The sequence below is a fragment of the Panulirus ornatus genome, chromosome 13 (assembly GCF_036320965.1).
Source record: "Panulirus ornatus isolate Po-2019 chromosome 13, ASM3632096v1, whole genome shotgun sequence".
NCBI lineage: Eukaryota > Metazoa > Arthropoda > Malacostraca > Decapoda > Palinuridae > Panulirus > Panulirus ornatus.
Genome location: NC_092236.1, coordinates 47,747,923 through 47,774,867, shown reverse-complemented (window position 1 = coordinate 47,774,867; position 26,945 = coordinate 47,747,923). Strand labels below are relative to the sequence as shown.

General features: G+C 42.2%; 1 protein-coding gene across 6 annotated transcripts in view; it reads right to left on the bottom strand.

Moving 5' to 3' along the window:
- Positions 1-25,528, bottom strand: part of LOC139752844 (ileal sodium/bile acid cotransporter-like) — a 46,760-nt gene extending 21,232 nt beyond the window's left edge. Inside the window, exons 1-5 of one of the 6 annotated variants that reach the window (XM_071668802.1) lie at positions 25,510-25,528; positions 5,522-5,966; positions 4,784-4,921; positions 4,362-4,505; positions 1,020-1,226 (exon numbers count right to left, since the gene is read on the bottom strand). In XM_071668802.1, the coding sequence (XP_071524903.1) occupies positions 1,020-1,226; positions 4,362-4,505; positions 4,784-4,921; positions 5,522-5,617 (585 nt within the window). In that variant the 5' untranslated portion in view covers positions 5,618-5,966; positions 25,510-25,528. Of the gene's footprint in view, positions 1-1,019; positions 1,227-4,361; positions 4,506-4,783; positions 4,922-5,521; positions 5,967-25,015; positions 25,175-25,198; positions 25,220-25,509 lie in introns of those variants that run through there. The other 5 variants (XM_071668801.1, XM_071668799.1, XM_071668803.1 and 2 more) reach the window with 5 other exon arrangements.
- Between the last annotated feature and the right edge of the window lie 1,417 nt (positions 25,529-26,945).

Sequence of the window (26,945 nt, the reverse complement as noted above, 5' to 3'; positions counted from 1 at the left end):
TAATAGCAACAATGATAGTAATGATAATGATAATAATAATAATAATAATAATAATAATAATAATAATAATAATAATAATGATAATAATAATAATAATAACGATGATGATAAAAATGATAATAATAACAATAATAATAATAAATGATAATAATAGTAATGATAATAATAATGATAATTGTTAGAGAAGTAAGAGAAGTGTTGGTGTCTCACTAGGGGCATGAAGATGATAATAATAATAATAATGATAATAATAATAATAATAATAATAATAATAATAATAATAATAATAATAATAATAATAATGATGGTAATAGTAATAATAATAATAATAATAATAATAATAATAATGATGATAATAATAATAATGATAATAATAGTAATAATAATAATAACAATAATAATAATAATAATGATAATAATAATAATAATAATAATAATAATAATGAATAACAAAAATGATAATAATTGTTAGAGAAGTAAGAGAAGTGTTGGTTGTTGATAATAATAATAATAATAATAATAATAATAATAATAATAATAATAATGAATAACAAAAATGATAATAATTGTTAGAGAAGTAAGAGAAGTGTTGGTGTCTCACTAGGGGCATGAAGATGATGATAATAATGATAATAATAATAATAATGATAATAATAGTAATAATAATAATAATAATAATAATAATAATGATGATAATAATAATAATAATAATAATAATAATAATGATAATAATAATAATAATAATAATAATAATAATAATAATAATAATGAATAACAAAAATGATAATAATTGTTAGAGAAGTAAGAGAAGTGTTGGTGTCTCACTAGGGGCATGAAGATGATGATAATAATAATAATAATAATAATAATAATGATAATAATAGTAATAATAATAATAATAATAATAATGATGATAATAATAATAATAATAATAATAATAATAATAATAATAATAATAATAATGAATAACAAAAATGATAATAATTGTTAGAGAAGTAAGAGAAGTGTTGGTGTCTCACTAGGGGCATGAAGATGTACTGGCAGATCATGCCCAACATGGGGCCGATGGGTTTCTTGACGATGTTCCAGATGACCTGCAGGTCGATGGTAGCGCCCATGCTGACGTACATAAAAGTCACCAGCACCCCGATGATCATGGTAAACAGGTCACTCAGGTTCTGGTACGAGAGAAGGACCGACATGCGCAACACGCCCTCGCCCACTACCTGCAAGAGCGTCGGGCGCAAAGTGTTAGGTCATGAGGAGTGAGGGGTAAGGCTCAAAGGTCAGGTCAAGGGTCCCTGAAGAAATGAAGCTCCCAGTTCCCCTCTGTGACACAGTACAGGTTGCAACTCTCTCTCATACAGCACTCTGTGGTCCGGCGACTCCCATGGTCCACCACGTATTGAGTCGACCGTAACCGGGGAGGGGGAGGGGAGGGGGAGGCTGTTAGCAGCGCTGAAGCGCCAAAATCTGTTGACGTTGCAGCCAACATAATTTCTTATGTTTATTTTTTCTTATTTTTTTCTTTTTGTGCTGAAAATGAACGCCAGAAAAGTTCAAAGTTTCGGAAAATTTTGAAAGGTGCCAGGAGCACAGACTTAGTGCATTTATAAAAGGGTTTAAGCCACCACGTAATGAAAGAATAAGCATTTCTGAGGAGTTGCTAATTGAGCAGGCCAAAGTTTTTCATATAGAACTAAAGCTAGACTATGACTATGAATACTCGCAAGGATGTTTACAGAATATCTAAGTGGAGACAGGGAATTTCAGCACATAATGTGTACGGCGAAAAGCGTAGTACTGACAGGGAAGCCTGTAGTTTAAAGTCGTATTAAATGATCGATAAAAGCTCCAGTTCTCTATCAAACAACAAACAGCAATACGTATACAGAGAGAGAGAGAGAGAGAGAGAGAGAGAGAGAGAGAGAGAGAGAGAGAGAGAGAGAGAGTACGAGCCGGCTGCCTGCCTGGCTGAGACCGATGTAGCGGTGGGTTGGCTGCCTTTTGACGATAACAATAGTAACAAGAGTCGACCAAAGCCAACTACCAGCCTATGGTCATTCGTTACATTAACTACTCGTCACAAAGCTGCAACAAAGTTTGTGGATGAATTGGCACAGTTAGTTAGTGACAGCGGAAAACTTAGCCCCAGAACTAGAGCATAATGCTAACAGATCCTCTCTCTACTGACGCTGTAAGCCACGAAAAACCCCTGACCAAGATATGGCGGAGTCTCCATCTGGGGACATTTTAATGTAAACTGATGTAACAATAAAAACCATGTTTGAAAGATTTGATGGCTGTATTATTTCCTACTCTAAGCTCTGTTCTGTCCTTGATAACACAGCAGTGAGGAATGAGCTGGCAAGACTAGGGGTGGGAAAATATTTACAGAGGAGGTTCCCTTTGGGTATAATTTCTGTTCTCCGGCATTTATGTGGCCCGGTAATGGCCAGGTCCCAAGGTTACCGGATGAGAGGTTCAACCTGCACTTTCACACAACATCCTTTCTAAAGTTAGAGGCAAACCAGATAATTGTTTTCGAAACGAAGCTCAATGGTAGAGGGGAAGAGTGGTGTGGAAATGTCTTGGGAGAAAAGTCAGGGGTTGGTGATAGGACAAGAGCAAAGGAAGTAGTAGCACTACTCCTGAAGCAGGAGTTGTGGGAGTATGTGATAGAGTGTAAGAATGTAAACTCTGGATTGATATGGGTAAAACTGAAAGTGGATGGAAAGAGATGGGTGATTATTGGTGCATATGCACCTGGGCATGAGAAGAAAGATCATGAGAGGCAAGTGTTTTGGGAGCAGCTTAGTGAGTGTGTTAGCAGCTTTAATGCACGAGACCGGGTTATAGTGATGGGTGATTTGAATACAGAGGTGAGTAATGTGGCAGTTAATGGTATAATTGGTGTACATGGGGTGTTCAGTGTTGTATATGGAAATTGTGAAGAGCTTGTAGATTTGTGTGCTGAAGAAGAACTGGTGACTGGGAATACCTGGTTCAAAAAGAGAGATATACATAAGTATACGTATGTAAGTAGGAGAGATGGCCAGAGAGCGTTATTGGATTACGTTTTAATTACGTTTTAATATGCATACATATAGATACACATACGCAGACATATACATACATATACCTACACATACGCAGTTATATACATACATACATACATACACATGTACATACTCATACTTGCTCTCATCCACTCCTGTCGCTACCCCGCGCCACAGATAACAGCATCGCTACCCCTTGCTTACGCGAGGTAGCGCCAGGGAAAACATACAAAAAAGTCCACATTCGTTCACACTCAGTCTCCAGCTGTAATGTGCAATGCACCGAAACCACAGCTCCCTATCCACATCCAGGCCCCACATACCTTTTCATGGTTTACCCCAGACGCTTCACATGCCCTGGTTCAGTCCATTGACAGCAAGTCGACCCCTGTATAACACAAATCGTTCCAATTCACTCTATACCTTGCACGCCTCTCACACTCCTGTAAGTTCAGGCCCCGATCGCTCAAAATCTTTTTCACTCCTTCCTTCCATCTTCAAATTGGTCTCCGCTTCTCTTTGTTCCCTCCACCTCTGACACATATATCCTCTTTGTCAATCTTTCCTCAGTCATTCTCTCCATGACTAAACTATGTCAACACACCCTCTTCTGCTCTCTCAACCACACATCCTCTACCACTTCTGAAACCACACTGCTCTTCTCCAGTCTGATGCCTTCACTCTTTCAGTCAATACCCTTCCATATGATATCCCAGGAATACTCAACAAACTTATACCTGTGTAATTTGAACACTCATCTGTATCCCCTTTGCCTTTGTACAATGCACTATGCATGCATTCCGCCAATCCTCAGGCACTTCACTATGGTCCATACATACATTGAATATACATACTAGGCAAGATGTCAACCCCTAAGTGCCACTACTAAGTAGATTACTGTGAATGAGATTTATAGTTTAACTTTATCCAATCTCTTCCATCGTCATTGCATAATATATGTTTAGGTTTGATATTTCAACCGTGTATCTAACTGCTGATGAAACCTGTTCAAGCCTCTTTGTAGGTTTTTGCTTATAGCATCAACCCAAATAGCAATGGCCCTGAGACTGAGCCCTGAGGAACACCAGTGGTTATTATACCTCACTTTGGAAAGGCACCTCCAAGACGTAACCTCTGTTTTCTTTTAAGAATTCACACCGTCTTTTTCTTTTCATCCACTAACGTAGACGCTGTTGTTCTCTATTGTTATCCGAAAGTAAAAGTTCTTAGCTATATCTCAAATTAGCTTTCAATAAATTCACTTAAATATGACCCAAGGGAAGAGTACAAAGTGAAACTCACATCACCCAAGTCATCGTACAACGTCACGTTGATATTGTTGTAGCCAATGAAGAGCGCCGATACATTGACGTAGCCATAGTAGGTGAAGTTGTCACCAGGGGCGCCAGGAACCACCATCCCTACTGACGTCACTTCAGCCACCATCTGCAACAAACGCGAGTGTTCCACACAAGAAAGACTTAAAGTGCTTTGTCATCCAATTCAGCGCCTAAAGTTCTAAGTTATTATGATTATTATTACTGAATAAGGGCATGAATTACTTTCTGCCAGGGGCTAAGTCACACTCTATGTCTCTGACCAATTTTTTGCTGGACTACAGTTGAAGGTAGTCACTTTCCCTCTGAAACTACACCTTACCTCCCCAGCATATGAATATATCCCTCCTTCCCCATCAGCCCCTCCTCCCCATTACTTCCTCTGACCTCATTTTCCACTCTGGCGGTGACCTTGACTACGGAGGGCATGAGAGTTTGCCACCTGACCCGGTGCTGAGTACCTTCCGTCACCTTTTGCAGCTCCTCTGGCTCCAGCACCAACTGTGGTCGGTCCTCCGTCATCTGCTGTTGGGAAGACACAATGTTAACCTAAACTTTGGGTTCAAAATACTATGACATACAGTGTTATCTTGGTTCCAGGTCAGCGGATTTCATGGAGTTTCAAAATTCCATATTGTTTCAGATTAATAAACTGACGTGTCCTGTTTCAAGTCATTGTAACTTTAGGTTCAAGGTTGCTCGTGGTTCTTTATCGGGTACAAATGAAGTTATCTGAATAACAAGTTAACTCTACTTGTGGCTCAACATATGGCAACTATTAATAAGCGTTACATTGTGCTCAGAATTCAGTTTACTTTCGAAGGTCATGATTTCATAAATGATTGAGTAGACACAGACGTGACGATGAAAAACTGTTGTTTAGAGTTCAAAGTCACTCTGGAGAGAGAGAGAGAGAGAGAGAGAGAGAGAGAGAGAGAGAGAGAGAGAGAGAGAGAGAGAGAGAGAGAGAGAGAGAGAGAGAGAGAGAAGGTAGGGGGAAATAAACAAAAAGGAAGAGGTTTTAAAACTGAAAGGCAACACAAACAGACACATGCAATCTCTAGAAACACAAGCAACATTCGCGCCAGAAGCTCTTGCATCAAGCCAACCAATTACATCACTTACGTTGTTGTGCTGGGCAGCGGCGGGTAGTACCAACACTGGCACCAACACCATCATCCACGCATACCTGCGGCCACCCGATGCCCTCACGGGAACCATTTCAGATATCAGACAGTGATGTGAGCTGCAGTTACGCTTTTTCCACGTCGTATTTGCCTAAGTCTTTAATATTTCCTCTTCAAAGAAGACTCTGATGATTCATGAAGTATCTAGTTAACTAAAGCATCTTTTTCTTTGTATCACACTCCACTTATGGTATATATGTAATGTCCTTTGATGGGTCTAGTCATTCGTATATTCTCCACAGTCATGGCGGAGTGTTTATGGTTCCGTTTTCTACCCGCGGGAGACAGTCATGTTGGGGGCAGTACATGGAACGGGATGGCTATCAGTATTTTGTTTGGGTAGAACTGCTCAGTAGTGGAGACCTTCTATATCGCCGCCTGGCCTGGAATGGGAAGGATGCCTTATTGTGACAGACCTGTGAAGTTTATTAGAATGTCAAACATTTAAGAAAGCGGGTCATACAGCCTCCATGAAAATAGGGAGATATATGATTGCACTGCAAATCATCTATACATCAGTTACTCTTATTATACACGCTTACATACAGTCATTTTCCTGTACGTATGTGACCTATTGCTTGTACAGGCCTGGTCGCTGCACGTGACCAGGTGCTTCTAAAATGATAAAGAATGGTCCATCTCTTTCGGCTTGAATCTTCGCTCTAACAATACGTTACATTAGATTTATCATAATATTTTGAAAGGTATGAATTACGAAGCGGCCAAATCGTGACGCTCTCATCTGTTATGGAGTTATGTAAGAGTATACGGCAAAGATATCGCCGGTCATATATCTCTACCTAATTTTGCGTTCCCTTGACTAAACCCCCGAGAAGAAACGTTCCTCTCGCTTCCGTATACTATTTTGGTGTACGTTCAGCCTCGTCATCAGAGCTAAAAGAAAAAAAATAAGATAGACAACCAACCGTAAGATGAATGTCTACAATTTTGTTTTTGTTGAGCAAACTCATGTAAAGCAAACGAGCTGCCTTCCTTGCATGACCAGGGGTATAATAAAGCCTCAAGGCCTTACCTAGCCAGCACATAATGCCACCTCAGACATACCCAAACTTTACTTGACAATAACAGATCAAATGTTGAGTCCAGCAAGTCTGCAGCTTTCCGACATTATTGTTTTTCCACACAACTGTGTAAGGCAACGTACATAACTATGATAATTTGCCTTCCCACTTGGAGCTGCCGTCTCATCTTAGACTATGACCTAGAACTCTGGCCCTTGAGACGTCAACAAACGCGTTTGTCCACAAACACAAAACCATTGTACAACGGAATTGAACAAACCTCAGCCTAACGTAACCTAACCTAACCTAACATGACTTGACCCAGTCTAACCTCAGCCTAGCCTAACCTAACCTAACCTAACCTAACCTAATCTTACCTAACCTAACATGACATGACCTAATCTAACCTCAGCCTAACCTAACCTAACCTAACCTAACATGACCTGACCTAAACTAACCCCTATACTGAAATCAATCAAACGTTAAACCGTTTTCGATCAATTTTCAGCCAAAGTATAGACTAAGAATGTTATGTAAAGTGGGTTAAAAAGGTTTGTTCTTAGTGAACAGTAATGACTTGGTCTTCTTTGCCCAGTCGTCACCAGCGCGTGTGCTCAAGTTGCCGTGTAAGGTAGCATATTGAGGGCAACGTATAGCCCCGGGACCTGCTATCATCCTCTTCATTTAGCTTTCTCTTCTCCCAACTCTCACGTGCCCTCCAAGAAACCCCTCCGTCATTCTCCATTCGAAAACCTCTCCCTCCCATCCTCGACCAGGGGGTTTTCATGGTTTAATCTCCAACCACCAGGACTAGGACTGTTCATGCAGTGAGAACGTGCCTGGTTCTTGAATCACCATCGATGATCATCTTCAAAGCCATCAACTTGACGCAGACGGCCTGAACAACCCTGGCAATCGTTATGCTTGAAGCCCGAACGGCCAATCAACAGTCGGAGAATTATCTTTTTAAATCTGTCTTTGTGACGCAAACGTTTTCAAACACATGACACCAAAATAGCAGCATCCCAGAATATGAACACCGTTTCGTCGGACGAGGGAGTCAAAGTAATGCGAAATGGGGGGTTGAAATATGAGCTATATTTCACAATACTAATACGAATTTTTGAACGTGAACTTCTTAAGGCAAATTTTGTGTACGAGAGAGAGAGAGAGAGAGAGAGAGAGAGAGAGAGAGAGAGAGAGAGAGAGAGAGAGAGAGAGAAGAAAAAAGGGAAGCAAACTTTCCACCAGTCATTAAGCTGATAGTGACGTCCCACGACCAGGATGCAGTGAATCATCGGGTTCTATTGTGGCTCCACCTATTGAACTGACCTACATAATGATACAGGTACAGGTTTACTGTAAGTAGTGAAGGCTACATGTTGCTGAAGGCTTTTGTAGACATACACACCACAGATGCTGGAACGCACTCTCGCACCACCGATGCTGCACACAAACATTCACACTAAACACATTCACACTACTGACGATGTACAGACATTCACACTGAGGTGGACACAGACATTACCAACACTATACGGGTGTAAAACCTTGCTAATAACAAGATACTTGAAATTCTGAGACTGCATCCACTTTTCACATCTTGTCAGTATAACTTACCATATGAAATTGTGTTAGCGTAAGTCACGAACCAATTTCATAACAGTTTCTCGAAGCAAGTAACTCCACCGGAGTCTGAAAAAAAACCCTATGTTACCTGTTATAATCCTCTTGCCCCATCGCTCACATGAAGTGTGCATTAAACTTGCTGGAGATTCGGCACAAATCAAATGAAGACTTTATGTTGAATGGAGGGAAAAAAAAGGATTCAGAGAAGAATCAAAGGACTTAATCGTATACAATCATAAGGCTAGGGGCATTGATAACAGCTACTGAGAAACAGAATCAGAAGGTAGAAGGAAGAGATTAGTTAACTGATATCAGGGCAACTGAAGGGATTCAGAAAGATCGTAAACAGAGGAAAGAAGAATTGAACGACAAGCATCGGAGACGTGGGCCTGAGGGCCCTAGGGATACATCAACAAAAGGTAACGGCCATTACACACAGATAACGTAGACTACTGAGGACTGACGGAGGGGAACAGTCGCTAATTGTGGACCTGATGAACAAAAATAGGTTTTGTCTAATGCTGTGGAATAGACCTGGTAGTCATCTCATCAAGAAAGATGTCAAGTAAACAGAGACAGACGTGGAGAATCTGAATTCACATGATGACATAAGTTACAGAAAGGGACATTATACCTATTGTCTTCCCAAAGTCTTGCCTCAAAAAAATTGTTTGAGACAAACAGTCGACTGGTATATATATTAACATTATATTCAGGTACATGGATATGTTCAGCATACTGTCACAACTTAGGTTGTAAATAGAATATGCCTCTCTGCTTTGGTCACCGTACTTAAAGAAACACAAGGAAACAATGTAGAACATACAGGAAATAGTAACAAGAATAGTACCAGAATTATGAGAGCTGAAGTATAAAGAAACTGGGATATAGAAGACTAAGTGGCGACCTGGTCACATCATTTTTTTAAGGTTCTTTGATAACATCAACAATGAAATGTTCTTCGAAAGGTGCACGTAGGTAAAACAACCAGGGGCAAATAACACGAAGTTAAGCACGAAACTTGTGAGAAAAGACGTGTAAGAGTGGTCGTAAACTGAATAATGGAGTAAACTGAATAATGAAAATGTAAATGCTGACGGTATCCAGAAGTTTACAAAACTAGATGACAGTTGAGAATGTTGAAGAGCTGTTGACCCTACGAGTGTAGACTCCCCTTCCCCATACAGTACGAGTCTGTGACTCCTGTTGATTGTTCATAGACATTCACAGTGATAGCTGCTTCAACATGGAAATCATTTTTTGTTTTGGTTTCCAAAGAATTTCATTTCTTTTTTTCTTTTTTTAGTTTGTGTGGGGAAGGGGGTTGGATGAAGGACCGTGCTTCTCTCTCTCTCTCTCTCTCTCTCTCTCTCTCTCTCTCTCTCTCTCTCTCTCTCTCTCTCTCTCTCTCTCTCTCTCTCTCTCTCTCTCGTCGACTTAAGCATTACCTTCACTCCCCCCCCCCCCCCCCCCCCCCCCCCCCCCCCGCCATCTCTTACTCAAATTGGCCTTGAGGGACCGGACACAGACCAACCCAGTCTTCCACGATAGGTTGGTAGGTCAGGTATACACACATGGCTCCTTCAAACCTCCAACACCTGAGGGACCCCCCCCCCCCCACCGTGAGTGCGGTAGTCAGGTGGATAGGTCGAGGGAGAGGTAGAGTGAAGGGAGGAGACAAAGGACAGTGGACGAGAGGGAGAGGCAGACTCAAGGTCCAGGCCAGATGAGAGAGAGAGAGAGAGAGAGAGAGAGAGAGAGAGAGAGAGAGAGAGAGAGAGAGAGAGAGAGAGAGAGAGAGTATATACATACTTACGAATACTTTACGACGAGATTTCGCCACAAGGTAGGGCTAGCGCGTAGCACTCACCGCAGGACATAAGACAGAGTTACGAGGGACTTGTGCGAGAACCGCAATGCCAAGTGTTATGTGTGTGTGTGTGTGTGTGTGTGGAGACTGGACGCCCAGCAGCCAAGTGTGGGTGAGGCGGAGAGAAAAGGGGGAATACTTGTACCAAAGGAGCGACACTTGGCAAACACTAAAGTGCTGGCTCACTGACCAGGCTGGGTGGTACTGGTAGTATACCTGGGGCCCTGGTCCGTGGCTGTCTACCACATACAGAGAGAGAGAGAGAGAGAGAGAGAGAGAGAGAGAGAGAGAGAGAGAGAGAGAGAGAGAGAGAGAGAGAGAGAGAGAGAGAGAGAGAGAGAGGACACAGACCTGAGGTCCAAGAGAAGTGGTCTCGCCCTAACGCTACTAAGAGAGAGAGAGACACTTCCCCTGGAAGCAGTAGAAGAAGAGGATAGCAAAGCAAAGGCTCCTTCCCCTCCCCACCCCACCCCTCCACTCACCACAGCAACGCCTCGGACGCGGAAAACAGGTAGGAAAAAAATACCTTGTAGGACTAATATACCTGAAGGAAATTCTAGCGGGAAAGTCATAAGATAGAATGAACATGAATATGTCATGAATCTCATCACCAAAGATATGCATTCCTTTACTTTTTGTTATAAAGACGATAGTAGGGATGAATTATGAGCTCAGGCCTCTCGACGTACTATGCCTACATCCTCCTTGTTGTGGAGGGATGTTGCAATCATTCGTTCTTGTTCCCTTAAAGCAGGTGATGCGTAGATTGATGACTGTTGAGAAGATGCCACAGCATGACCAGGTGTGGGGTGGGAAATGACAGTGGTGCGCGCACGAAAGAACTGCAGCACACTGAATGTCAAAACATACTGGTTGTGTCAGATAAGCTGGTGGTTACTCCCCAACCCCACCTCCTGAGTGCGTTGTGATGATAGTTACCTCCTCTGCCCACCTCCCACCTTTCTCATGCCACCTGCATCTTTAGCGCAAGCCATTACTGCTTCTCTAAATACATCCCAATCCACCCCCCCACTCCCCTTACGTTATTTGGTCTCACCTTTTGCCATTCTACACTCAATCTCTCCTGGTACTTCCTCACGCAAGTCTAACCGCTCTCCTCTCCCCAACATTCTCTCTTTTTTCTGAAAACCTCTACCTATCTTCACCTTCGCCTCCACAAGATAGTGATCAACCATCCCTACAGCTACCCCTCTCAGCTCATTAACATCCAAAAGCCTCTCTTTTACACGCCTATCAATTAACACGCAATCCTACAACGCCCTCTGGCCATCTCTCCTACTCACGTACGTATACTTATGTATATCTCTCTTTTCAAATCAGGTATTCCTAATCACCAGTCTTTTTTCGGCACACAAATCTACAAGCTCTTCACCATTTCCATTTACAACACTGAACACTCCATGTACACCAATTATTCTCTCAACTGCCACATTACTCACATTTGTATTCAAATCACCCATCACTATAACTCGGTCTCGTGCATCAAAGCTGCTAATATATTCTAGCTGGGGTTACCTTACTCCGACTGTGTGAAGTTACACTACGACTGATAATTCACCTTTGGCGAGGTTACAGTCTCGTTCAGGGACTTCTCACTCCACAGGAATCCACCGTTTCCCTGCTACTGATTGTTGCACAACCTTGGAACTACAGGAGCCCTGTAATAGGGCTACTGTGTAAAGTTCCCAATTTATCGACTAGCCCTGGGGCGAGATGAACAGCTGGGTTGACTGGGTACAGTCCGTCATACCCAGTTTCGCACTCGGCGCGGCACTTGCATGATGACTTCGTGGCCAGCAACACCACCATCCACTACGCCACGGAAGCTCATGAAGTGTTGCCCTACTGACATCACAGCGGATGGTACAGATGCTTTCTGCAGAGTGAGTGTGTGGGGGGGGGGACTGGAAGAGGCCAGACAGACTGAAGGCTGAGAACATTAAGGTGAAGGAGGAAGCCGATAAGATCAGAACATCTGCAAACACCGACTGATTCAACTCCCGTGCCCCCTCCTCACGCTCAGCATACTGAGAGCCCCAAGACTCTCCTTCTTAGCCTCCCTCACCACTTCCTCCATGAACATCAACAACCATGGTAACATCACTTACTCTTGACGTAGACTCAGTCTACACCAGCATACCACTCACTTTCTTCCCTTCCTACACGCACGTATTTCTTACTCTGCCAGTGAAAACACCTGCCTGAATTTAGTAACTTCCTATTTACTCGTAGCAACTTCCACAAGGCACTTCTGTCAACCCTACTACACGGTTTCTTCAAATCCATAAATGCCACACACCTACCATTCATTGTCTTCAAGTATTTCTCACACAAATTCTTTAAAGCAAACATTTGATCCAATAATTGTTTTTGTGTAAACGCACTATCCAAACATTCCGCCACTTCTCAGGAACCTCAACATGGCCCACAAAAACGTCAGAGAGGGAAACGTGGTGAGAGAGAACGTGGGTGTTGTGGGAGGTGTATGGTTAAGTGTTGTGGTTGTGTGTTTGGGGAGGGGGGGTGGGAGTGTTACAGATGATAAAGGTGTGTGACGAGAGACTCTATATCCTGGGTGGCGGCAGCCAACAATGATTCATCACAATGTGTGTGGCTTTAGCACATACAAGCAAGATGGTACAGGAAAAAAAAAAAAACATGAACAGAACAAGCAGAGCCTGAGTGTGGGGGTGTGTTGATGGAGGGACCAGGAGGGTTGACAGACCATAGACAATACTGTGTGGCAATTTCCTTGTGTTCAGCTGTGGGTGTCCGTGCCGGATGGGCGTAGAAGGTTCTAGACCAAGTAAACATCTGATGGTATTGATGGCGCAGCTGACAATGTATTCAGTTACGATATTATTCACCGATACTGGAGTATCTCTATCTATCTTACTTACGTGTTGTATATTGAATCTTGGCGCCTTACTGACAACATAATTACGTTATAATGAACTCGTTAGACTATACCAGTTAGGGGAACAGCATGACTGAAATGCTCGGCCTTGTACTGCGTCTGTCCACAAAAGATTCATTGCTGATTCAAATCAGTTGATACAGTGAGCCTGTAATAATAATGGGACGACATAACCTTGGTGAGCTGCTACCAGCTTCTCTCTATATATCCGCATATCTTTGTTTCTTTACATTCGCTTTCACAATCATGGACCAGACGTAAATCAGGACAAATCAGTCCAGGACAAACTCTATTAAAAGTTCTCGTTCAATGCCTAACTTCAAATTGATGAACTACCTTGTTACAGAACGGGTCACACTCACTGTCTTTCCTACTACTCCTTTTGACGCAGGTTTCCAACACCTTGAGGAGGTTTACACCACCAAGCCTCAAACTGCAGTAGAGTTCATTATGATTATCCTCAGCAACATCAGAGATTTACATTAATTTTCAAAACGACTGAATTCTACACTTCACATTTCCATATCAACATACGTAGTACTTAAGTCTGGTTAGCCAGAGCAACATATGGTATGCTTCAGTCTGATGATGTGGTAAATGTAAATGTTAAAAGTGCAAAGACGAGTCAAATGTTAAAGAAGAGATACAGTCGTGGACACTAAAGAAAATTCAACAGTTTTGATGGCAACAAGTAATAGAAAATGGAGCTCAAGTAGGCAGGAAGCAGGGCATTGTGGTGAAAGGTTTTGTTGAAATTACAATGAAGGAGTTGGGAGGGAACGAGAAGAGAGAGAGAGAGAGAGAGAGAGAGAGAGAGAGAGAGAGAGAGAGAGAGAGAGAGAGAGAGAGAGAGAGAGAGACTGTGGTTCAATAAAAGATGCCACAGGGGAGAGGATCTTCGGCAGGTGTTGTAAGGTATAAGGGAGAGCAAAGAACCTGTATGATACTGTAAGGTTGAAGGAACATAAAATCTTTGGTAAGAATATTCTGGACAAGACGGAAGGAAACCCAGAACCCTTCCCTAGATTCATTACGAGTGTAGTGACAGTCAGAGAGCAGCTGAGCAGCTACTCAAGCTTAGGGATTCAGAGGGAGGAGATGTTAAGGAAGGTATGTGTGAGGAACTGCATAACATTTTCAAAAGTGTTTCACATAATGGAAGACAATAGATCGAACACCAGCGAAATGAAATGCGGAGAAGGTTTAAGAAGCGCTGATATGTCTAGAAAAGACATTAATAGTACACTGTCAATCTAGCTGTTTATCCTCCCCTAGTGATTGGTCGACAAATTGGATACCTGTTTTGGCCAGGTGTGTGTGTGTGTGTGTGTGTGTGTGTGTGTGTGTGTGTGTGTGTGTGTGTGTGATCTTGGCAGCAGTTCTTCTTATGAAGATGTTTTGCTAAAATGACCAGAGAACTTTCTTATCAGATTCATTCTGATTTTTTTTTAAAGCTGTCTGATTATTTTTTCTTCCATGCGTGGGGAGGTTGAGCAAGATATCTGCCTTGGGTTGTCTTAATGTTTCCATTTGAATCATCAGATCATCTTCAGGAGTGTGTGGAGAGGTCGGTAGGGCGGCTGGGAATGACTGCGGGAAAACTGTGTGAGGCTGAGTAATTCCAGTAAGCGGACGTGCATGTAGCGCTGCGCTCTCATTGTTTGTAACGCGATGGTAGGGGCGTGCAGATGTAGTAGCTTGTCTTGGCCTTGCTTTTGTTATTGTTCCTTGATCAATGCTTTTTGAGGTGTGTAGGCGTCTTGTATCTTACTCACGACGTAGTAGCCTTGTAGATTAAACAGTGGTCTCTCGTGCGAGGGCAGTGTTGTGCTTCTGGGTGACATGTAGTTTGATGGAGCCTTCTTGTAGGTGTAGGTAGGGTGAGTCTTGTGGAGAGTGGACAGGTTGTGCTTACCACGTAGGTCATGTTGGTATGGAGCTGACAGTCTCCATGTTGACATTTGAATTCATGAACTACATGGGATTCTTGTAAGGTGTCTAGTGTTTTATACAGCTGGTTGCTCATGATGAAGTTGTTTCTTGTCTACAGTAGATGATTCGCTTGACTTTGTTGTCTTGTGTGGCTGACATTTGTAGAGCCGATGTCTCGTAGTACGCGTTCATCTGTCTCGCATGTTGTTGACACCTGGTTGCAGTAGTCTACTTTGCGCAGTTGTGTAGTCTCTGCCCGCAGTGAGCTTGTTTTGTAAGAAGTTTTCTTAGTTGTTTGTCGAAGTCTGAGTTTTTGTAACGGTCTGCTTAATACGCTGTGTTTCTATGTCGAAGGTATGCCCCTTTGATGCGGAGTTGTAAGCTCGGTGTAACATAGTGCTCGGGGCAACATAGTGTTAATGACTCCAGTTTTGTAGAGTTGGGGACATTCGTTACTTGGATGTAAACATGAAGGTTACGTAGCCATCAGTGTTGCCGTTCGCCATGGCATTTAAGAAAGGCATCTTGATGTTGACGCTCTGTTCATGAGTGAAATTCACAACTGAGCTTCCCGCCATTTATGTCTTGAGGCGACTGAGGTGTGTTTCATCTCTGATGGCAATGTATACATCATCGACGTATCTGCAGGATGTAGATGGAAGGCGTGATCTCTTCCTGTAGAACACTGTTTTGAAGGTGACACATATAGCAAGCCTACGGCCACTCCTATCTGGTAGTAAAGGGTGCCGTCTGTGTGTGGGAGGAAGCCTGTGCGGTGCAGGCTTTCCGAAGTTGCTCTAGGGTACTGCATACAATGCTTGGTGGGTATATATCTCGGTGGTTGTATATGTTTTCGCAGATGAAATCGATGGTGGTGTCTGTGGGAACGCTGGTGAATGGGCTTCCGACATCAAGAGATGCTTTGAGCCCATCTGGAGTAGTAGTGTGTGGAATCTAGAGGAATTCATCAGTTGAGTTGTTTAAATATTGTGTTGTAAGGTCCTTCATGATGATGATGCTGTTAAGTCCTCTGGTCGTGTTGTGAGTTGGAGTGGTGACCTGAGAAATGACAGGTCGTGAAAGTTGATTTGGTTTTTGTGTCTTGACGTTGCCGTTTTTATACCCAGGTGTTCACTCCTGACTGCGCTGGCGATGCTAGTGAGTCTGGGGATCAGAGAGAAGTCTTTGAGGAAATAGTAGACATCAGAGCAACAGGACGATAGTTGGAGGGGTTAGAACGATCACCTTTCTTAGGGACGGGATGTACCAACGCATGCTTCCAAGAAGGAAAAGATATGATAGAAACGGAACACATGAGCAAAAGAGAGAGAGAGAGAGAGAGAGAGAGAGAGAGAGAGAGAGAGAGAGAGAGAGAGAGAGAGAGAGAGAGAGAGAGAGAGAGAGAGAGAGAGAAGCACTTTTCGGACAGTCCGAAAAGAGATTACAGGAAGGGACATAGGATAAGTAAGAGGAGTTTCATCAGGGGGTAAAAGAATGTTAGAATCATCCAAGGTGGAGTTAGAGGAGAAACGAGAACCAGAGAGAGTTGCCTTGTCTACGGGAGAGACAGCTATAGTACCGTCAGAAGGAAAGGTAGAGCGACAGAAGTTGTCTGAAAAAAAGACCTGACGTGGGCGAAAAGGAGAGGTTATCACACTTATTTTGAATAAAGGAACACTTCGCTCTAGGGATAACGGGCTTGCGATAATTACGGGTAGTGATAAATGCTGAAAGAGAGTCGGAGAAAGGAGAGTTTTCCAAGCCCGATATGCCTGATCCCGTGCCTCAGAACAGGAACGGATGAACCATAGATTGGTTGAAGAGGTCATCTTGGGGGAAGATGGGATAACTGCTTCCATTTCCACAACAATAACCTCGGCTTGCGGGTGAGAGGATGTCACGGCCTCATGCCAGGGGTTCAGACAGTCGAAGGATTTAAAATTTGTAAAATCATGAGAGCTGTAGGCGGATGAGAGGGAAACAATGGTAGTTGAGGACAGACCTTGAGCCAGATAACATCAAAGATTGGGTCCTTGAGGTTCTTGAGGCGTGTTGCGGGTGTGATGATGTTGGAATAAACACAGACCACATACCAACAGGAATCGGTGTCTTAGAGCTATCTTTAGTACCTGAAGGTGTTAAAGACTTTTCGGTTAACGGATGTAGTTTGATGTTGACGGCCATAATGACCCTGGCAGTTGATAGACCTAAGGGCCAAACAACCAATCAACCAACCCGTTAACTCATTGGTCCTGCACTTGGTGAGTGTGTGTGTGTGGCCTTCGAATCAGGTTTAGACTCGTTAGAATTTGTTAAACATTTTACTGGTGTTGATTATAACCTAGCGGCATTATTACTGACGTTGGCAGGTACTGACTGGACCTATGGCTCGTTGGAGTAGTTAGCATTTTGAAAGCAAAGGGTCAACGCCGAGTGTGTGGGAGGAGAGAGCACATTGCGTCTTCTCTATGATGTTATTCTTATCATTACTATCACTGTCATTATCATAATCATTTTGTATTATTACTATTATTATTATTATCATCATTATTATTATCATTATTATTACTATTATTATTATTATTATTATTATCATTATTATTATTATCATTATTATTATCATTATCATTATTATTATCATTATCATTATTTTCAATTTCATTATCATTATTATATTATCATTATCATTATTATCATGATTATTATTATCATTATTATAATCATCATCATTATCATCTTTATTATGATAACCATTAGTGATCATTATGATAGTGTAGCTAGATTCATTATTGCTCTATCACTACAATTTTGATATAATTATTATCACGATGATAGTTTGCCATTTATCATCATTGTTATTACTGATATCATCATTATTGTTATTATTATCAATACTCCTTTTTATCAATACTCCTCGTATCGAGGTTATTAAGTTCATAATCAACACTGATACTGTCTGTCAACAAATCAAGCTCTTGTATCATATATGGGTTCAGTGGCGTATCTACGGCGGGGTAGAGGATGAGACATGACAGCAGTGATGAAACATGACAGCAATATTCGTTGGCTCAATGTCACATTAAGTCTTGAAAGGAAGCCGGAAGCACATCATTATCTTCACTACATGACACACCATTATATTTACTCAACCAGCCCATCTGTGACCGTGGTTGAAATTTATCTTAGATGTATGATTTATTCTCTTCAAGTCTGCTTTGGTCACTGTACCTTGCATATCGGTTTTCATCCTCTCGTTTTTATGCCCCCTTTTTATCTTGATGTATGACTTATTGGTCAACTGAGGACAGTCAGAGCTCACAAACTAATAGCCAACACCTAAGTTTCATTTTTTATATCCATGTGACGTTAGATCTTAATTATAAAAGAACTAAAAGTTTACAACATATCTTACGCAATTTTGCTCACCAAGAAAAATATCTAAAGGTGATGTTTTCGTTAACTTTCACGAAATCTCTGAGGTTTACAGTGCTAGTAAGTGAGCACCAACACGACACTGCAGAATTATCTCGATGTCCCGTCATGCTAGAACAAGATTTACGAGGGAATTTTTCAAAAAAACATTAAGGAAGTGTAACAGTACCTGGGAAATTTAGCCAGCACCACTGTTGTTCATACGCTAGAGGGTATATTGATAATCCTAGATCTCTCAGAATCTATATTCATTTTCAATTGTCACTTTTCTCATTTTTCTTTTCTTTTTACCAGCCTCAGAAACAGAGCATAGAGAGACGTGAATTATTACCTAGCACAGGATCTACTTGGGAATCCTCAATACAACCTCGTTCTATGAACGTACACACACACACACGCATATACAGCACGGTACACATCCCACAAATTATCCACATAAATCTCTCTTCAGTTAAAATGTCTGATCTGCATAACGAATACTCTAGTGTTCGACGCATCTGTTTTATGAATGACTATATTTGGTGCGAGAATTTTTATGATTGCGGTCTTTCACGGTGACTATGCCACAGCAGGTATGCATGCATACCCACTTGAAATATGGTGGCGACGCTATTCCTAATGGCTCATGGAGAATCGGAAATAGCAATTGAAATATAAAGGCCATCAGGAGACTGCTATATCTCAAGCCTTGTATGCATCCTGGAACGATGGATGGCAACGGGGCTCAACAATCTGGCAATCCTACATCCGGTGTGAGTAGAGTTGCCACATAGGCATAAATGCAGGCCAGTGGATTCTGCGTGTGAGAAATCACGCAACTACAAAATTACCATTTCATATAGAGGGCACCAGGATGGTCAGGGTCACGAAAGAGAGCAGCCCCCCCCCCCCTCTTACAATACACACACACACACACACACACACACACACACACACAAACGATCAAGAATTAACTGACAGAATTCTAAAGAAAATCATAAGCAGCATCCCTCTTATGGCTAGTATGATCTTGACGTACCGCTGATGCTACACAGTTCTTCCGACATTCCTGTACTGTCAAAGCGAGGCTGAGTCTCGTGCCTTGTTTGGAGCCAAGCTGGAGATGGCCCTGAATATCTTACCCTCCAGCTACGCCGTGTGTACTCATGCTAATCATCTTCTGGTTTCAGACTGGCCTCTAACAACATTCACTCTAGTGACCCAAACATTTTCGACTGCGGTTCAGAAACGTCGGTGTGTTGGTTATGAGTGAGTGAACCAGTGTCTGTCATGCGTGAAAACCCTCCTTTCCAGGTTCGTCAGAGCGTAGACCGGATACGAGAGAAGCGTAACATCTCTGAAGGAAACCTCCCGTACATAGCAGTGATGATCTTTTAAATCATGCATGTATAAACACTTTTTTAACTATTTCTGATCATGAATCTAGATTTCGCATGTTTATGTCTCCCGGTGATCTCTTCCATGTAGTTCATCTCAATGGGGAAAACCTTCACGTAAACTCGACGCTCCGAAAACAATGTGACGGGGTCTGGCATAAAGCGATTCTTACTAATCTTCCTTACTTGAATTTTATTTATTTTTTATTGCTTTCTTTAGTCCCCAAGAAATACGTAGTATCTCCTCTGGCCGTTCCCTTGTAGTGGTCGTTAATATATATAATTTATAACTATATAATTTAACTTTCTAAAAGGGGAAACAGAAGGAGTCACGCGGAGAGTGCTCATCCTCCTCGAAGGCTCAGATTGGGGTGTCTAAATGTGTGTGGATGTAACCAAGATGAGAAAAAAGGAGAGATAGGTAGTATCTTTGACGAAAGGAACCTGGAAGTTTTGGCTCTGAGTGAAACGAAGCTCAAGGGTAAAGGGGAAGAGTGGTTTGGGAATGTCTTGGGAGTGAAGTCAGGGGTTAGTGAGAGGACAAGAGCAAGGGAAGGAGTAGCACTACTCCTGAAACAGGAGTGGTGGGAGCATGTGATAGAGTGTAAGAAAGTAAACTCTAGATTGATATGGGTAAAACTGAAAGTGGATGGAGAGAGATGGGTGATTATTGGTGCATATGCATCTGGGCATGAGAAGAAAGATCATGAGAGGCAAGTGTTTTGGGAGCAGCTGAGTGAGTGTGTTAGTAGTTTTGATGCACGAGACCGGGTTATAGTGATGGGTGATTTGAACGCAAAGGTGAGTAATGTGGCAGTTGAGGGAATAATTGGTGTACATGGGGTGTTCAGTTTTGTAAATGAAAACGGTGAAGAGCTTGTAGATTTATGCGCTGAAAAAGGACTGGTTTAAAAAGAGAGATATACATAAGTATACGTATGTAAGTAGGAGAGACGGCCAGAGAGCGTTATTGGATTACGTGTTAATTGATAGGCCCGCGAAAGAGAGACTTTTGGATGTTAATGTGCTGAGAGGTGCAACTAGAGGGATGTCTGATCATTATCTTGTGGAGGCGAAGGTGAAGATATGTAGAGGTTTCCAGAAAAGAAGAGAGAATGTCGGGGTGAAGAGAATGGTGAGAGCAAGTGAGCTTGGGAAGGAGACTTGTGTGAGGAAGTATCAGGAGAGACTGAGTACAGAATGGAAAAAGGTGAGAACAAAGGAGGTAAGGGGAGTGGGGGAGGAATGGGATGTATTTAGTGAAGCAGTAATGGCTTGTGCAAAAGATGCTTGTGGCATGAGAAACGTGGGAGGTGGGCAGATTAGAAAGGGTAATGAGTGGTGGGATGAGGAAGTAGGATTATCATTGAAAGAGAAGAGAGAGGTATTTGGAAGATTTTTGCAGGGAAATAATGCAATTGACTGGGCGATGTATAAAAGAAAAAGGCAGGAGGTCAAGAGAAAGGTGCAAGAGGTGAAAAAGAGGGCAAATGAGAGTTGGGGTGAGAGAGTATCATTAAATCTTAGGGAGAATAAAAAGATGTTTTGGAAGGAGGTAAATAAAGTGCGTAAGAGAAGGGAACAACGGGAAAATCAGTGAAGGGGGCTAATGGGGAGGTGATAACAAGTAGTGGTGATGTGAGAAGGAGATGGAGTGAGTATTTTGAAGGTTTGTTGAATGTGTTTGTTGATAGAGTGGCAGATATAGGGTGCTTTGGTAGAGTTGGTGTGCAAAGTGAGAGGGTTAGAGAGAATGATTTGGTAAACAGAGAAGAGTTAGTAAAATCTTTGCGGAAGATGAAAGCCGGCAAGGCAGCGGGTTTGGATCGTATTGCGGTGGAATTTATTAAAAAAGGGGGTGACTGTATTGTTGACTGGTTGGTAAGATTATTCAATGTATGTTTGACACATGGTGAGGTGCCTGAGGATTAGCATAATGCTTGCATAGTACCACTGTACAAAGGCAAAGGGGATAAGAGTGAGTGTTCAAATTACAGAGGTATAAGTTTGTTGAGTATTCCTGGGAAATTATATGGGAGGGTATTTATTGAGAGGTTGAAGGCATGAACAGAGCATTAGGATGGGGAAGAGCAGTGTGATTTCAGAAGTGGTAGAGGATGTGTGGATCAGATGTTTGCTTTGAAGAACGTATATGAGAAATACTTAGAAAAGCAAATGGATTTGTATGTAGCATTTATGGATATGGAGAAGGCATATGATAGAGTTGATAGAGATGGTCTGTGGAAGGTATTAAGAATATATGGTGTGGGAGGTAAATTGTTAGAAGCAGTGAAAAGTTTTTATCGAGGATGTAAGGCATGTGTACGTGTAGGAAGAGAGGAAAGTGATTGGTTCTTAGTGAATGTAGGTTTGCGGCAGGGGTGTGTGATGTCTCCATGGTTGTTTGATTTGTTTATGGATGGGTTTGTTAGGGAGGTGAATGCAAGCGTTTTGGAAAGAGGGGCAAGTATGTAGTGTGTTGTGGATGAGAGAGCTTGGGAAGTGAGTCAGTTGTTGTTCGCTGATGATACAGCGCTGGTGGCTGATTTGCGTGAGAAACTGCAGAAGCTGGTGACTGAGTTTGGTAAAGTGTGTGAAAGAAGAAAGCTGAGAGTAAATGTGAATAAAAGCAAGGTTATTAGGTACAGTAGGGTTGAGGGACAAGTCAGTTGGGAGGTAGGTTCGAGTGGAGAAAAACTGGAGGAAGTGAAGTGTTTTAGATATCTGGGAGTGGATTTGGCAGCGGATAGAACCATGGAAGCGGAAGTGAATCATAGGGTGGGGGAGGGGGCGAAAGTTCTGGGAGTGTTGAAAAATGTGTGGAAGTCGAGAACATTACTATGAATCAGCGCTGTATCATCAGCGAACAACTGACTCACTTCCCAAGCTCTCTTATCCACAACAGACTGCATACTTGCCCCTCTTTCCAAAACTCTTGCATTCACCTCCCTAACAACCCCATCCATAAACAGATTAAACAACCATAGAGACATCACGCATCCCTGCCGCAAACCTACATTCACTGAGAACCAATCACTTTCCTCTCTTCTTACACGTACACATGCCTAACATCCTCGATAAAAACTTTTCACTGCTTCTAACAACTTGCCTCCCACATCATATATTCTTAATAACTTCCGCAGAGCATCTCTATCAACTCTATCATATGCCTTCTCCATATCCATAAGTGCTACATACAAATCCATTTGCTTTTTTAAGTATTTCTCACATACATTCTTCAAAGCAAACACCTGATCCACACATCCTCTACCACTTCTGAAACCACATTGCTCTTCCCCAATCTGATGCTCTGTACATGCCTTCACCCTCTCAATCAAAACCGTCCCATATAATTTCCCAGGAATACTCAACAAACTTATACCTCTGTAATTTGAGCACTCACTCTTATCCCCTTTGCCTTTGTACAATGGCACTATGCAAGCATTCCGCCAATCCTCAGGCACCTCATCATGAGTCATACATACATTAAATAACCTTACCAACCAGTCAACAATACAGTCACCCCCTTTTTAAATAAATTCCACTGCAATACCATCCAAACCCACTGTCTTGCCGGCTTTCATCTTCCGCAAAGCTTTTACTACCTCTTCTATGTTTACCAAATCATTCTCCGTAACCCTCTCACTTTGCACACCACCTCGACCAAAACACCCTATATCTGCCACTCTATCATCAAACACATTCAACAAACCTTCAAAATACTCACTCCATCTCCTCACATCACCACTACTTGTTATCACCTCCCCATTAGCCCCCTTCACTGAAGTTCCCATTTGTTCCCTTGTCTTATGCACTTTATTTACCTCCTTCCAAAACATCTTTTTATTCTCCCTAAAATTTAATGATACTCTCTCGCCCCAACTCTCATTTGCCCTCTTTTTCACCTCTTGCACCTTTCTCTTGACCTCATGCCTCTCTCTTTTATACATCTCCCACTCATTTGCATTATTTCCCCGCAAAAATCTTCTAAATGCCTCTCTCTTCTCTTCCACTGATAATCTTACTTCTTCATCGCACCACTCACTACCCTTTCTAATCTGCCCACCTCCCACGCTTCTCACGCCACAAGCATCTTTTGCGCAAGCCATCACTGCTTCCCTAAATACATCCCGTAGACATTTTGGCGAATTTTCATTCAGATTTTTTTCCTTTAGTATTTTTATCGCTGAAGGTTACAAATTTATTTCTCAGCTAAGGTAAGATATCTATCTTTAAAAAGATCCAGGATATTTAACTGGGATCCGGTAGAACATATTTTCTCAAACTGCTCATCAATAAATTCTGGACTGCATGTACAAACGTAAATCTAAGTGATAATGAATATGGCTAAATTTACGTTGAGTAAGGAGCAACGTATCACCTCATGAAACTAATATGTTTCATATCATCATTCTTGATGAAACATGTGATATCAAAGAGTTCATTTGTTGTCTCGCATACAGCTATCAAAACCAGGAACAGAATGGAATCCTATGAAGGGAAACTTAGAGACCTTCTTTCCCAGTTAATACAAAAAATATTCATGCAAGACCTCAGCATGACCAGTCTACAATGACCCACAATTTGTCAGCATTACCATCGTTTAGAATATGTATATTCTCGGCCAACTCATCTTGATTATTTCTTCACGCACTCTTGAAATTCCCAGTCTCAGTCCCTAGTGAACTATGTATTCCCTGACGGTACGAAGCGTCGTAAAAAGTACCTTTCACTATTCTTATCATATGACAACTTCTTTCAGAATGCTCGCACTGGTGCGACTAAACTAAGTGGCTGATTCGTACCATTAGCAAAAAGAGAGTAATCCCCGTGGTTAAGCAACAGCCTAGGGAAGACGAGAAACTGACGTCATGGCATATATAATGATTACCTACCAGGAGCGACACAAACTGAATGAGTTGGTATCAGTAACACAGGAACGTATAAGAAAGATATAGGAGATTAAACGTATATGTAGATGCTGAAAGAGTGAATAGAGATTGGATGCAATGAAATCACTTCGTGCCAGGTAATCGCATGAGTGGAGACGTTGGTTTCAGTTGACGAACAAGTAGTGTAAAAAAAAAAGAAAAAGCACTTAATAAGTGTTGAAGTCCACGTATAAATCTAACCCCGCATATGAGGGAAGTCCGCTACACTCCACAGGGTATAGTATGACAGCGGGAAATAGGAAAATTTTATACACTTCAGCGTTGAATTACGTAGATCTTACCCAAGACGATCAGACTGAATTAAAGTAGGATGACTATAGTCTCTAACCTTGCTACCAAACAGGGTATGTTTCTCAACAGCCAGGGAACGCCAACACACACCACCACAACACAGACGTTCAACCTGGACTGTTGGTAGCACCGCGTCATGTCGGCGCGGGGCCACGCTACTGGGACGCACTCACCTGGCTGTTACGTCAAGAAGGACTTTAGTAACATTCCTGACACATGAGATTATCACCCATAACCGCTGTGAGTTCCGCACTACAGACTTCGTTATACACTGGCTCGACACTGGATGATCACAAAGTGAACTCTAGTTCCAATATTTTTCTCTTCACGTTTACTTTAACTTTGTGACTAATGCATTGTAAGATAATTGAGGCAAAGTTTTCACTCTTCCTCTGACCCTAGGAAGAACGAGAGATGCCTGGGCGGTATGTGAAATCGAACATATACTCGTCTTCTTAAACATCGTTTTAGGAATCAAACTCACAGGACGACTGTATCGTCCATATCTAACGTGGAAGTTATGAGGTCGCTGTAGTCTTAACTCTGACGAGAACGAACCCACAACACGTCTCGCCACAACATGTGATACGCTACATAGTCATAGATGTATAAGAGAGAATAAGCAATCGCTACCTGCAGTTTCCAAGTGGATATTATGTGTTCGCGGAAAGATTAAGGATGTCAGTCCAACATGGCAGCATTCTTCATTCCTGATTTCACTATGACGGTTGGGAACTTAAAACACATTGGGTATGAGAGAAACTAAGAGTTGAAATTCGTGTTTGTGGTCAATTCAGAAATGTTTTCTCCGAAGCAGAGGTATAGTTGCCATTACACACGCTGTATTTGCTTTACATCAGTGTTTCCCAAGCGCGCCACCCCTTGGGGGTTGTGAGGTGGATACAGGGAGTGGGGAGGTTGCACGATTTTTTGTTTACAAGAGACTGATAAGGAAATTGTGAGTTCATGTCATTCAAGAGAAATCTCTCTCTGATTAAACTTGCCACACATCCTTGCAAAACCAAAATGCAGTTGTCACCCTTATCACTCAGTTCCTATCCATCAACATTATTGCTCACCCGTCTTATACATGCCATTGATACTTTGCTAACTAATTGCTCCTCTCTCACAACACTGCCACCCACCAATCTTCCCTTTCCTCAGGTGTGTGTTTAGATGTATGTCATGCTTCTCATCGTGTGTTCCTCTTCAAATTATCTTTTTTGTGGATTTTGCTTGTAGCTATGTCGTGATGTGGACGTAGGCTTTCCCCACAACAAAGCTTATGTGTGGTCTCATTTAATCCACCTTGTAGTTAAGTTGTATGACTGTGTCGTGTGGTTTATGACTGTTATATGTGACTATGTGGTGTCTGAGTGTGTGATGTGTGCCTGTGGCATTGTGTTTCACAGGTATGACTGTGTGGTGTGGAACTGTGTGGTGTGGTGTGTGACTGTGTTGTGTGGTGTGTGACAGGTATGACTGTGTGGTGTGGAACTGTGTGGTGTGGTGTGTGACTGTGTGGTGTGGTGTGTGACGGGTATGACTGTGTGGTGTGGAACTGTGTGGTGTGGTGTGTGACTGTGTAGTAATTTGCAGGAATGCCTGTGACAAAGAAAAGGAAGTACATAGAAGAGTATATCAAGCTTGGCTTGACCTCCCTCAGAGCGTCGTATTCCATGCACTATTCAACAATGATGCCCTGAGACCGGTCGTTTGGAGCGACATTTGAACACAAACCACAAGGCAATGAAAGGCAAGCCAAAGGAATGTTTGACAACCAGACATAAGGGGTGGAAACGTTTGAAGGTGGACACCACCGGAGCTTTTCATCAGGAGACGTTCAAAGTGGTGGAAGCATTTTACGAGACGTCAGTACTTACTGCCACAGCAAAGAAGGATCACTATTGGAGACACTCA